The sequence below is a fragment of the Erinaceus europaeus genome, chromosome 17 (genome assembly GCF_950295315.1).
Source record: "Erinaceus europaeus chromosome 17, mEriEur2.1, whole genome shotgun sequence".
Taxonomy (NCBI): domain Eukaryota; kingdom Metazoa; phylum Chordata; class Mammalia; order Eulipotyphla; family Erinaceidae; genus Erinaceus; species Erinaceus europaeus.
The window spans coordinates 41,574,818-41,587,337 of NC_080178.1; the positions used below are offsets into that span (position 1 = coordinate 41,574,818).

The 12,520-nt window shown below is 43.0% G+C and overlaps 1 protein-coding gene across 2 annotated transcripts in view; it reads left to right on the forward strand.

Moving 5' to 3' along the window:
• Positions 1-1,112: 1,112 nt before the first annotated feature.
• Positions 1,113-12,520, forward strand: part of HIKESHI (heat shock protein nuclear import factor hikeshi) — a 35,868-nt gene continuing 24,460 nt past the window's right edge. For both annotated transcript variants that reach the window (XM_007538450.3, XM_060177414.1), the window contains exons 1-2: positions 1,113-1,311; positions 2,506-2,743. In XM_007538450.3, coding sequence (XP_007538512.1) covers positions 1,282-1,311; positions 2,506-2,743 — 268 coding nt within the window. In that variant the 5' untranslated portion in view covers positions 1,113-1,281. The remainder of the gene's footprint in view (positions 1,312-2,505; positions 2,744-12,520) is intronic.

Below are 12,520 nucleotides of genomic sequence, written 5' to 3' on the forward strand. Positions count from 1 at the left end.
AAGCCCCCTTTTTAAAGTTAAACTTCAACAAATGGCGCCTCAACGTGTTGAATATATATTTTAAAATTTATCCCACCTCTATTTTAGTTGACTTTCATTTCGCCCTACCCACTTTTTTCGCATTACAAATCCATCGCTCCTGGCGGCCAATTAAAAAAAATTTTTTTTGTTGTTTTTGATGGGCTGGCTTCACGGGCGGTTAACAGACGACCAGGGACTCATGGTTGAGCCGTAGGCCGTATCTCTTTATTCATGCAGGACGCAGCGCAATCTAAGCTGAGCTAGACTAAAACTAACTACCAACTAACTAAAACGAACAATGTTGTCCTTACATACTTTCCAAGTAGGGTGTAAACAAGATGAGACATACAGAGGGTGGAGAGAAAAGTGACTGGTGAAAATCAGGGTGTGACAAGGTGAGGGGGCCAAGCAGGCAAGAATTCTACCACTGAACCACCAATGCCCTGGAGGGAGGGTGGTGCTTTATGTAAATATAAAAGTGATTTATGTAAATAGACCGCAGCAGTGGTTATGTAAATAGAATACAGTAGTTATGTAAATAAAATACAGTGTTAAGCAGGGGGTATTAAACTAATGAAACAGAAGGGGTTTTTAGAAGCATACCAACATTTTTTTTTCATTTCAGTAGGACAAAGAGAAACTGAGAGGGGATGGAGAGATAGAGGAAAAAAAGATAAGACACCTGTAGACTTGTTTCTTGATGGTTGGGAGCGGGGCTCGAACCCAGGTTCTGCCTTTGGTGCTATGTGCGCTTAACTGGTGCACCACAGCACGGCACCCTTCTGGTTCTTTTTCTTGTTAATGAATAATTATTTCTTTAAAAGACAGAGTGATAATGCCTGCTGTAAGGATTTAGTGAAGTGATGCTTATAAAGGCGCACTGTAATTTCTTAAACACTACACAGAGGCAGTAACTCACCTGGCAATCGATTCTGATTCCAGAATTTGGGAGCCCAAATTTTCTCAACTGCGGTGTGTCAATAACCTACAGTGAGTAGGCGCGGAGCCTTCTGGGACTTGTAGTTTTCATTTGTTATCACTCACCTATAGTGGCGGAGCTTGGCGCACGCCCCGGAAGTACTTGTTCCGGGGCGGATAGCTATTTGTGAGGGAGGTCAGAGGTCGTATGCTGCGTGGCCCTCTAGCGTGGTCCCTTGAGCCTCCTGCATCTGCTGGAGGGAAACCCGCCCCGGCTGGCCCGGCATCCCCGCGATTCGTCGACAGTTTCGGCCGCCCGTCGACTGGCGCAGGGTCGCCGCCATGTTCGGCTGCTTAGTGGCCGGGAGACTGGTGAGGACGGCGGGGGCGTGAGCCCAGGCTGGGCGGGGAGCAGGCGATGCCCGTCCCGGAGCCCGGCCGCTGCAAGCACATCTTGGGCTATTGCTCGCCGCCCTCTCCCGGAGCTCCATTTCCCACCCCGGGCGAGCTGCGTGCCTGGCAGTGTAGACGTCTGCCCGAGCTCCTGTCACCCGCGGGCAGTCGGGAGTTCTCATCTGGTCTGAGGACCCTGTTTTTTTAACGACCCCGGTGCTCGGGCAGTGTAGATCTACCGGGCCGGGTGTAGCCGGGAGGACTCCAGGGCAAGCCGGGTCTGAGGTTCTGCCCCGTCGCCCAGTGTCGGTCCATAGCAGGGCTCCTTGTAAGATCCCCAGAGAGGATGCCCGCCGGGCTAGATTGTGTGACAAGGGCGAGGTCACCCCCTGAAATGGTCAGGAATAATCTGGAGGTGCAGCCTGGCTCGCCACCTTCGCAGACGCCTGGAAATGTCCCAGAGCTCTGCTTTCTTGCTGCTGTTCAGTGTTGCAGCCTCTTTGTTGAATGGTGTTAAGGACCACAGCAGCGTGCCTTCCTCCAATGCGCTGGGCCGGGCCTCGAACCTGGGTCGTGTGCATGCAAAGCTCTGTACTATCCGAGTCAGCTGTTTCAGAGCCTCCTCGGATACTTATAAATCTGTTTTTTATTTAAAGATTTCCTTCACTCAGTGATCTCTTAAAGTTAAATACTTATTTTAGATCACTAAGCTTTACACTTTCCTGGTATATTTGGTAATGACATGGACTATTAGATTAGCTATTAGCTATTATTAGATTATTAGTGTTATAATGATTGCAATTGATTATACTTGGAAGTAGAGCTTACAGCTGTACTATAAAGATTATAGAAACATACCAAACTTTTAAACTAAGAAGAGTTGGGGACTGGTTGGTGGTGCACCTGGTTAAGTGCACATGGCACCAAGTTCAAGGACCAGGGAATACTCTCGCACTCCCGTGGGGACGTTCTGCGAGTGGTGAAGCAGGTCTACAGGTGTCAGGCTTTCTCTTTTCTGTATCTCTTTTCCCTCTCAATTTTCTCTGCCCTATCCAATAAAATAGAAAAAAGGAAAAACTGGCCGTTGGAAGCATTGTATTCACAGTGCTGGCACCAAACCCCAGCAGTAACCCTGGTGGGAAATAAACTAAGGAAGAATTTCGTATGTTCCAGGTGCAAACAGCTGCACAGCAAGTAGCAGAAGATAAATTTGTTTTCGATTTGCCTGATTATGAAAATATCAACCACGTGGTGGTTTTTATGCTGGGAACTGTCCCGTTTCCTGAGGGGATGGGCGGATCAGTCTACTTTTCCTACCCGGATTCAAACGGGGTGCCAGTCTGGCAGCTCCTGGGATTTGTCTCGAATGGGAAGCCAAGTGCCATCTTCAAAATTTCAGGTCTTAAATCAGGTAAGAACGGGCCATTGAAGTAGTCTTCTAATTGATGAACTGTTTCTTTAGGAAAAGACTTCCTTTGCTCTTCATATTAACACCCTCTGCCCCTGGAGAAAACCACTCAAAATGTTCTCTTTGTAAAGGGATTTTCCTGATTAATGGATGTATACTGAATAGGAGAGGGCAGTGAAATAGCTCACTCAGATAATGCACTGCATTGCCTTTTGCGTGACCCAGGTTTGAGCCCAGCCCCCACTCCTTTGAAGGAACCTTCAGTGCTCTGATCTCTTCCACTTCCTTTGCCTTTTTTTATTTTATTTTATTTTTTTTTATTTAAGAAAGGATAAATTAACAAAAACATAGGGTAGGAGGGGTACAACTCCACACAATTCCCACCACCCAATCTCCATATCCCACCCCCTTCCCCGATAGCTTTCCAACTCTATCCCTCTGGGAGCATGGACCCAGGGTCATTGTGGGTTGCAGAAGGTGGAAGGTCTGGCTTCTGTAATTGCTTCCCCGCTGAACATGGGCGTTGACTGGTCAGTCCATACTCCCAGTCTGCCTCTCTCTTTCCCTAGTAGGGTGGGTATCTGGGGAAGCTGAGCTCCAGGACACATTGGTAGGGTCTTCAATCCAGGGGAGCCTGGCTAGCATCCTGATGGCATCTGGAACCTGGTGACTGAAAAGAGAGTTAACATACAAAGCCAAACAAATTTTTGAGCAATCATGGACCCAAAGCTTGGAATAGTGGAGAGGAAGTGTTAGGGGGATACTCACTGCAAACTCTAGTGTACTTCTGCTTTCTTACTTTGGTGCCATACTCCAAACTCAGTCAATTTCTGGTTTGTGTTTCTACTTCTTTTTTTTTTCTTTACATGCATAACATTCCCCAGATTCCCATTTAACAATACAACCCCCACTATTTCTTTTTTTTTTTTCACTTTCTTTTTTTTAATTTTATTTATTCTTTATTTTTTTATTTAAGAAAGGATTAATTAACAAAACCATAGGGTAGGAGGGGTACAACTCCACACAATTCCCACCGCCCAATATCCATATCTCACCCCCTCCCCCGATAGCTTTCCCATTCTCTATCCCTCTGGGAGCATGGACCCAGGGTCATTGAGGGTTGCAGAAGGTAGAAGGTCTGGCTTCTGTAATTGCTTCCTCGCTGAACATGGGCGTTGACTGGTCGGTCCATACTCCCAGTCTGCCTCTCTCTTTCCCTAGTAGGATGGGTCTCTGGGGAAGCTGAGCTCCAGGACACATTGGTGGTGTCTTCAATCCAGGGAAGTCTGGCCGGCATCCTGATGACACCTGGAACCTGGTGACTGAAAAGAGAGTTAACATACGAAGCCAAACAAATTGTTGAGCAATCATGGACCCAAAGCTTGGAAAAGTGGAGAGGAAGTATTAGGGAGGTACTCACTGCAAACTCTAGTATACTTCTGCTTTCTTACTTTGGTGCCATACTCCAAACTCAGTCAATTTCTGCTTTGCGTTTCTACTTCTTTTTTTTTTTTTACATGCATAACATTCCCCAGATTCCCATTTAGCAATACAGCCCCCACTATTTCATTCATCATTTTTCATGGACCTGTATTCTCCCCACCCACCCACCCACCCCAGAGTCTTTTACTTTGGTGTAATACTCCAATTCCATTTCATGTTCGACTTGTGTTTTCTTTTCTAATCTTGTTTTTCAACTTCAGCCTGAGAGTGAGATCATCCCATATTCATCCTTCTGTTTCTGACTTATTTCACTCAACATGATTTTTTCCATCCAAGATCGGTTGAAAACGGTGAAGTCACCATTTTTTACAGCTGAGTAGTATTCCATTGTGTATATATACCACAACTTGCTCAGCCACTCATCTGTTGTTGGACACCTGGGTTGCTTCCAGGTTTTGGCTATTACAAATTGTGCTGCCAAGAACATATGTGTACACAGATCTTTTTGGATTGATGTGTTGGGTTCCTTAGGATATATCCCCAGGAGGGGAATTGCAGGGTCATAGGGTAGGTCCATTTCTAGCCTTCTGAGAGTTTTCCTGACTGTTCTCCACAGAGGCTGGACCAATTGACATTCCCACCAGCAGTGCAGGAGGGTTCCTTTGACCCCACACCCTATCCAGCATTTGCTGCTGTTACCTTTTCTGATGTATGACATTCTCACAGGAGTGAAGTGGTATCTCATTGTTGTCTTGATTTGCATTTCTCTGACAATCAGAGACTCGGAGCATTTTTTTCATGTGTTTCTCGGCCTTTTGGATCTCTTCTGTGGTGAATATTCTGTCCAAGTCCTCCCCCCATTTTTGGATGGGGTTATTTGTTGTCTTGTTGTTGAGTCTGGCAAGCTCTTTATATATGTTGGTTATTAAACTCTTATCTGATGTATGGCATGTAAAGATCTTCTCCCATTCTGTGAGGGGTCTCTTGATTTGGGTAGTGGTTTCTTTTGCTGTGAAGAAGCTTTTTAATTTGATGTAGTCCCATAGGTTTATACTTGTCTTAGTCTTCCTTGTAATTGGATTCGTTTCATTGAAAATGTCTTTAAAATTTATGCGGAAAAAAGTTCTGCCAATATTTTCCTCTAAGTATCTGATAGTTTCTGGTCTAACATCTGGGTCCTTGATCCACTTGGAATCTACTTTTGTATTTGGTGAAATACAGTGATTCAGTTTCATTCTTCTGTATGTTTCAACCCATTGTTTCCAACACCATTTGTTGAAGAGACTCTGCTTTCCCCATTGAATAGTCTGGGCCCCTTTGTCAAAGATTAGATGTCCATACGTGTGGGGCCTCATTTCTGGGCTCTCAATTCTATCCACTGGTCAGTGTGTCTGTTCATGTTCCAGTACCAAGCAGTTTTGATGACAATGGCCCTATAATACAGTTTGAGATCTGGCAGTGTGATGCCTCCGGTTCTGTTCTTTTTTCTCAAGATTGTTTTGGCAATTCTAGGTCTTTTCTGGTTCCAGATAAACATTTGTAGCATTTTTTCTATTCTCCTAAAAAATGTGCTTGGGATCTTGATGGGGATAGCATTAAATTTGTAGATGGCTCTGGGTAATATATTCATTTTGATGATGTTAATTCTTCCAACCCATGAACATGGAATATCTTTCCACTTCTTTGTGTCTTTTTCAATTTCTTTGAGTAGTGACTCATAATTTTCAGTATACAAGTCTTTCACTTCTTTGGTTAGGTTTACTCCTAGATATTTTATTGTTTTTGTTGCTATAGAAAAAGGAACTGATTTCTGGATTTCAATTTCTTCTAACTTAGTGTTTGCATAGAGGAATGCCACTGACTTTTGAATGTTAATTTTATAGCCTGACACATTACTGTATTGCCTGATGATTTCTAAAAGTTTCTTGCTGGATTCCTTAGGTTTTTCCATGTATACTATCATGTCATCTGCAAATAAGGAGAGTTTGACTTCTTCTCTTCCAATCTGTATGCCTTTAATTCCTTGCTCCTGCCTGATTGCTATGGTAAAAACTTCCAACACTATGTTGAATAGTAATGGTGATAGTGGGCAGCCCTGTCTAGTACCTGATCTGAGGGGAAATGCTTCCAGTTTTTCACCATTGAGTATGATGTTGGCTGTAGGTTTGCTATATATAGACTCCACTATCTTCAGGAATTTTCATCTATTCCCATTTTTTGTAGTGTTTTGATCATAAAGGGATGTTGTATTTTGTCAAAGGCTTTCTCTGCATCTATTGATATGACCATGTGGTTTTTGGTCTTGCTTTTGTTGATGTGGTGGATCACATTGATTGATTTACGTATATTCAACCAACCTTGCATGTCTGGGATAAACCCCACTTGGTCATGATGAACAATCTTTTTGATATACTGCTGTATCCGGTTGGTTAGAATTTTGTTCAATATTTTCGCATCTATGTTCATCAGAGATATTTGTCTGTAGTTTTCTTTTTTGGTTGTGTCCCTGTCTGCTTTTGGTATCAGGGTGATGTTGGCTTCATAGAAGCTGGCAGGGAGTATTCCAGTGTCTTCAATCTTCTGGAAGACTTTTAAAAGTAGAGGTATTAGTTCTTCTTTGAAAGTTTTGTAGAATTCATTTGTAAAACCATCTGGTCCAGGACTTTTATTTAAGGAAGATTTTTGATAACTAGGTGTTTTCAGGTTCCAGATAAATGATTGTAGTGTTTGTTCTATTCTCTTAAAGAAGCTTGGTGGAACTTTGATGGGTATTGCATTAAATTTGTATATGGCTCTGGGGAGAATATTCATTTTGATGATATTTATTCTTCCAATCCATGAGCATGGGATATCTTTCCATTTCTTCCTTTGCCTTTTTATCTCTGTCTGTGTCAGTGTTTAAAAAAAGGAAGTTGAGCACCTGAGAGGTGCTGTTGTGGAACAAGAGTTGGACTCTCAAGCAGGAAGTTTTGAGTTCAAGCCTTGGCATCTCATGCCAGGGTGATGCTCTGGTTCTCTCACTGTCTTCCTCTCCTCTTCCATAACCTCTGTCTTACTAATAAGTAAATAATTTAGCTTTTGAGAAAAAGTACAGAAATTGAGCTGATTTTCATTTAACATCGTCCAAGAATAATGCTTCTTTGAAAGCATTGATATTATGAAATCATGAGTATGTGTTATGGGTGGGTATATGTATTCATACCCTTTGGTATACCATCAGGATTATACATTTTTTTCTTTTCTTTTCTTTTTAGGGCAGATGTCAATGTTTTAGGAATTTTTATGTAAGGAGACTCAGAAATACAGTGTCTGCTTTCTTTTTTCTTTTGCTGCTTCTTCTTCTAGTGTTTGCCCTTCTTCCGTAGCCAGTCAACAGCGTCAGGTTGAGCTTGATGTAAAGTTTCGAGACCTCCTTTGAATCTGGAGAGGTGGCAGTCGTTGACTATGTGGGTCATAGTCTGTCTGTAGCCGCAGGGGCAGTTCGGGTCGTCTCTGGCTCCCCAGCGATGGAACATAGAGGCGCACTGGCCATGGCCTGTTCAATAGTGATTGAGGAGGGCCCAATCATAACGTGCTAGGTCAAAGCCGGGTTGACGTTTGCAGGGGTCTGTGATGAGGTGTTTGTTCTTTACCTCAGCTCACTGCCAACTCTGTTTCCAAGAGTCTGGAACAGAGAAGTTCAGTGTAGGCGTAGGGGACCAGATTGGATGACGAGACGTCAAGCGTTGGACAGGGTGAGGGAAGATATTCGCGTATATTGGCAAGTCCGGTCGAGCGTAGACATGGGAAATGAACTTAGATGATGCCACATCCCGACGAATATCTGGCATGGCGATGTTGCTAAGAACTGGCAGCCATGGAACCGGGGTGGAACGGATGGTTCCAGAAATTATCCTCATGGAGGAATATAATTTGGAATCGACCAAGTGGACATGGGGGCTGCGGAACCATACTGGGGCACAGTATTCTGCAGTGGAATAGCATAATTCCAGAGATGATGATCGTAGTGTGGAAGCGCTCGCGCCCCATGAGGAGCTGGCCAGTCTTGCAATGATGTTATTCCTCGCGCCCACCTTTGATGCAGTTTTTATGAGATGTTCGTGAAATGATAGGGTGCGATTGAGAGTAACGCCAAGATAGACTGCATGGACATCATGCCGGATTCTCGTATCGTCAAGCTGCACATTAAGCTCACGCGAGGCCAGGGCATGGTGTAGATGGGAAACAGATGATACCGTTTTTGCAGTGCTAGGGATTAGTCGCCATTTCTTTTGCTTTATTTTAGTTTTCTCATATTTGATAGGACGGAGAAATTGTGAGAGGGTTGGGAAAAAGACATCTGCATCACTGCCTTACTACTCCTGACACCCCCCCCCCCCCCCACTAGTGGGAACTGAGAGCTTGAACCTGGGTCCTTGTGTAATCCATGGTAATGTATAATCCAAGTGCACCACCACCCAGCCCCTGATGTGTACATTTCTTAACTCTCCTCAGAATGTGTTAGTTGTCATGTTTCAAGAAGCTTTGTTGATAGAATTGCTGTTGGTAGCAGGTCCTGAATTAACCTACTGTGAATTCAGTTTGAAATTATTTATAACACTTGGATTTTGAAAAGGAGTTTTGTGATGAAATTTTTTTCAGTTAACAGTAGTTAAACTCATAAAACTCATTGGCTATGATACTCCCACAGCTCAAAGTATGATGAAATTGCATTTTTTATTTTTACATCTGCATTCTAACCGTTTTTACTATTTCATTTATTTATTTGTTGCATAGAGACAGAAATTGAGAGTGAAGGGAGAGATAGAGGAGGGAGGGAGAGAGAGAGAGAGAGAGAGAGAGAGAGAGAGGGACAGCACTGCTTCATCACTTGTGAAGCTTCCCTCCCTGTAGCTGAGGACTGGAGGCTTGAACCCAGGTCCTTGTGCACTGTCATATGCACTCTACTGTTGTGCCACCACCCAGCTCCTGAATTATATTTTCAGACTAATGCTGGAATAGTCTGGGAATGATGATTAAAAACTAGGATGGGGCTGGGGGGTCGTGGCAGTAGCGCAGCAGATTGAGTGCACATGGTGCAAAGTGCAGGGACTGGCTTAAGGATCTCAGTTTGAGCCCTGGCTCCCCACCTGCGGGTGGGTGGCTTCACAAGTAGTGAAGCAGGTCGGCAGGTATTTATCTTTCTTTCCCCCTCTCTGTCTTTCCTCCCTCTCTCGACTTCTTTCTATCTTAAAAATAACTTGGATGGGGGGCCGGGTGATAGCATACTGGGTTAAGTGCATGTAGTGTGAAGTGCAAGGACCCACGCAATGATCCCAGTTCGAGTCTCCTGCAGGTGGGGTCACTTTGCAAGCTCGGAAGTAGGTCTGCAGGTGTCTTTCTCTCCTTCTCTCTACCTTTCCTCAAAATTTTTCTGTTCTATTCAACAACAGTAGTAACAACAATAACAGCAGCAACAGTGGACAAAAGATGGCCACCAGGAGCATTCAATTTGTAGGTAGTGTCAGCACCATTCCCAGAGATAACCCTGGAAGCAAAAAGAAACAAACAAACAAAAAACTGGGATAGGTGGGCCTGAGAAGGTGCCTGCTTTGCCATAGGATTCACTCAGATTCAAGATCTGTCCCACAGCACTGAGGGAAGCTTCAGTGAGTGCTGCTGTGGGGTCTGACTCACTTGCTCTCTCTGTCTTTTTCCCTCCCTCTCCCCCCCAACCCCCCCCTCTGTTTTGCCTTTCCCTTTCTGTCTGGGTAAAAGATAAAAAGAAAGTTGTCACAGACCTGTGAAAATCCTGGAAAAAAACAAAACAAAAAACTAGCATGGGACTAAACTTGAGAATGTAAAATGAAAGGTTCACTATTTCAAAACAGGAAGAAACTTCCTTCCCTTCCTTTCTACCTCCAACAAAAATCTATCTTTTATTATTATTATTTTTTGCACATATTTCTGTCATAGGTATGATTTAGTAGCTACAGAACTTGGGATATTTAAATGAATCTTTTTCTATTTTGTCTTTAGATCATGTCTTCTTCCTAACGTGCATGAAACATTTAACTGAAAACTCCATAAAAATAATGAACTACTGGAAGTTTATAAAGAGTCTCACAGAGATTCTTTGCTTTTGGAAGTACATATGAATTCATATAAGTACATATCAGGAAATGTTAACAAAGTTAAACTTTTTTGTTTGTTTGTTTCATTTTTGAAACTGCCAGGTAGTGCTATTAGTTACTAGTAGTGTGGTATAAGTACTGTATGTCTGTTTGCTGTAACTTGGTTTTTAAACTGTCTATATTGTGAAAGCTTGGGGAAATACTTGGAATTTATATTTAAGTTACAGAAGAAAAAAGGATCTGAATTTGTGGTTAAGACTGTTATCCCTCAAGAATATCTACTCTTTCTTAGCATGTGTGCTTCAAAGTGATGACTGTTTTTGGGATATATTCATATCACAGATAAGCAGGATTCAAAGAAAACAAACGGTGTACTGGTTGAAACAGATCTATGAAAGGTAACGTTTCTAAAGTGTTCAGTGGGCTTGGATGGGATAAAAGTGGGAGAATGGCAACTGCGTTTGGTAGTAGTTAGAATCATCAACTAGTAACATCTGCACCTTCAAGTGGAGGGGAAGCTTTTAGGATGGCATGATAGGGTTATTTTTGGAAAGTCTTGAAGATCAAGTAGATTGGGTGGCATACAGGATTGGGCACTCCAACATGAGGTCCTGAGTTTAATCCCTGGCATCACGTGTGGCAGAGTGATGCTCTGGTTCTTTCTCATTGATAAATATTTAAATAAATAAGTAAGTAAATAAATTTTGAGTTGAGTTGTGTTATAGCCACACTAGAGGGGGTTTCTATTTTTTTTTTCTCCTCCCTTCTGGTGGGCAGATATTTGCGCAAGACTATATTCACATTGGTGTTTGAGGAAAACTTGAAGACTCTTGCTTAGGTTAGAGTCAAAGGGTAATAGATGCTGATTGTGCAATGTGCCTTTAAAAACATTTCCTGTGTACTAGCTGTGTCATCTTTAAAACTCAACCTTTTGGGGTCGGGCAGTGGCACAGTGGGTTAAGCGCATGTGGTGCAAAGCACAGGGACCAGCGTAAGGATCCTGGTTCGAGCCCCCGGACCCCCACCTGCGGGGGAGTCGCTTCACAGGCGGTGAAGCAGGTCTGCAGGTGTCTATCTTTCTCTCCCTTTCTCTGTTTTCCCCTCCTCTCTCTATTTCCCTCTGTCCTATCCAACAACGAACAACATCAACAGTGGCAATAATAATAACCACAGCGAGGCTACAACAACAAGGGCAACAAAAGGTGGAAAAATGGCCTCCAGGAGCAGTGGATGCATGGTGCAGGCACCGAGCCCAGCAATAGCCCTAGAGGAAAAATAAATAAATAAAATAAATAAAAATAAAAATCAACCTTTTGATGTGGTGCTATTGATATCCTGTTTCAAGAGACTGAGTTACAGAGAAGTTTAGTATGTTGTTCAGGCAACCCACTGATTTGTGGGCAGTAAACAGTCATACTTTGAAGAGCAGCAACTAGTTATTCAACAACTATTCAGCAACTAGTTATTCAACTAGTTCCAACTGCTGTAAATTTGTGGGTGGCCTCATATTTTTTTGGCGTTTCACCAGCAATGCTGCAACAAGTATTCTTACATATGTCTTTGTACATATTTTGTACTATTGTTTTTCTCAGAAGGAACTCCTCTAGAAGTGAAACTGAATCCCTGGATTAAAATGACCTTTAAAGCAAATGGTATAGGAGGCTTGGAGAAAGGGTACTTATTGACTGTGAGTGTTATGCAGTGTGAGAGGGGGAGAGAAAGAAAGACACCTGCAGACCTCCTTCACCGCCTGTGAAAGATCTCCCCTGAAGATGGGGAGCCAGGGGCTAAAACCTGGATCCTTAGGTCGCTCCTTATGCTTTGGGCCACATGCGCTTAACCAGCTGCACTGCCGCCTGACTCCTCGTGCAGAAGCTTTTTTAATATGATGTAGTTCCATAGGTTTATTCTTGCCTTAGTCTTTTTTGTAATTGGATTTGTTTCATTGAGGATGTCTTTAAAATTTATGTGGAAAGATATTCTGGCAATATTTTCCTCTAAGTATCTGAAAGTTTCTGGTCGAACATCCAAGTCCTTGATCCACTTGGAATTTATTTTTGTGTTTGGTGAAATATAGTGGTTCAGTTTCATTCTTCTGCATGTTTCAATCCATTTTTTCCAACACCGTTTGTTGAAGAGACTCTGCTTTTCCCGTTTTATAGTCTAGGCACCTTTGTCAAAGATTAGATGTCCTTGGTATGGGGGCTTCTGGGTTCTCAATTCT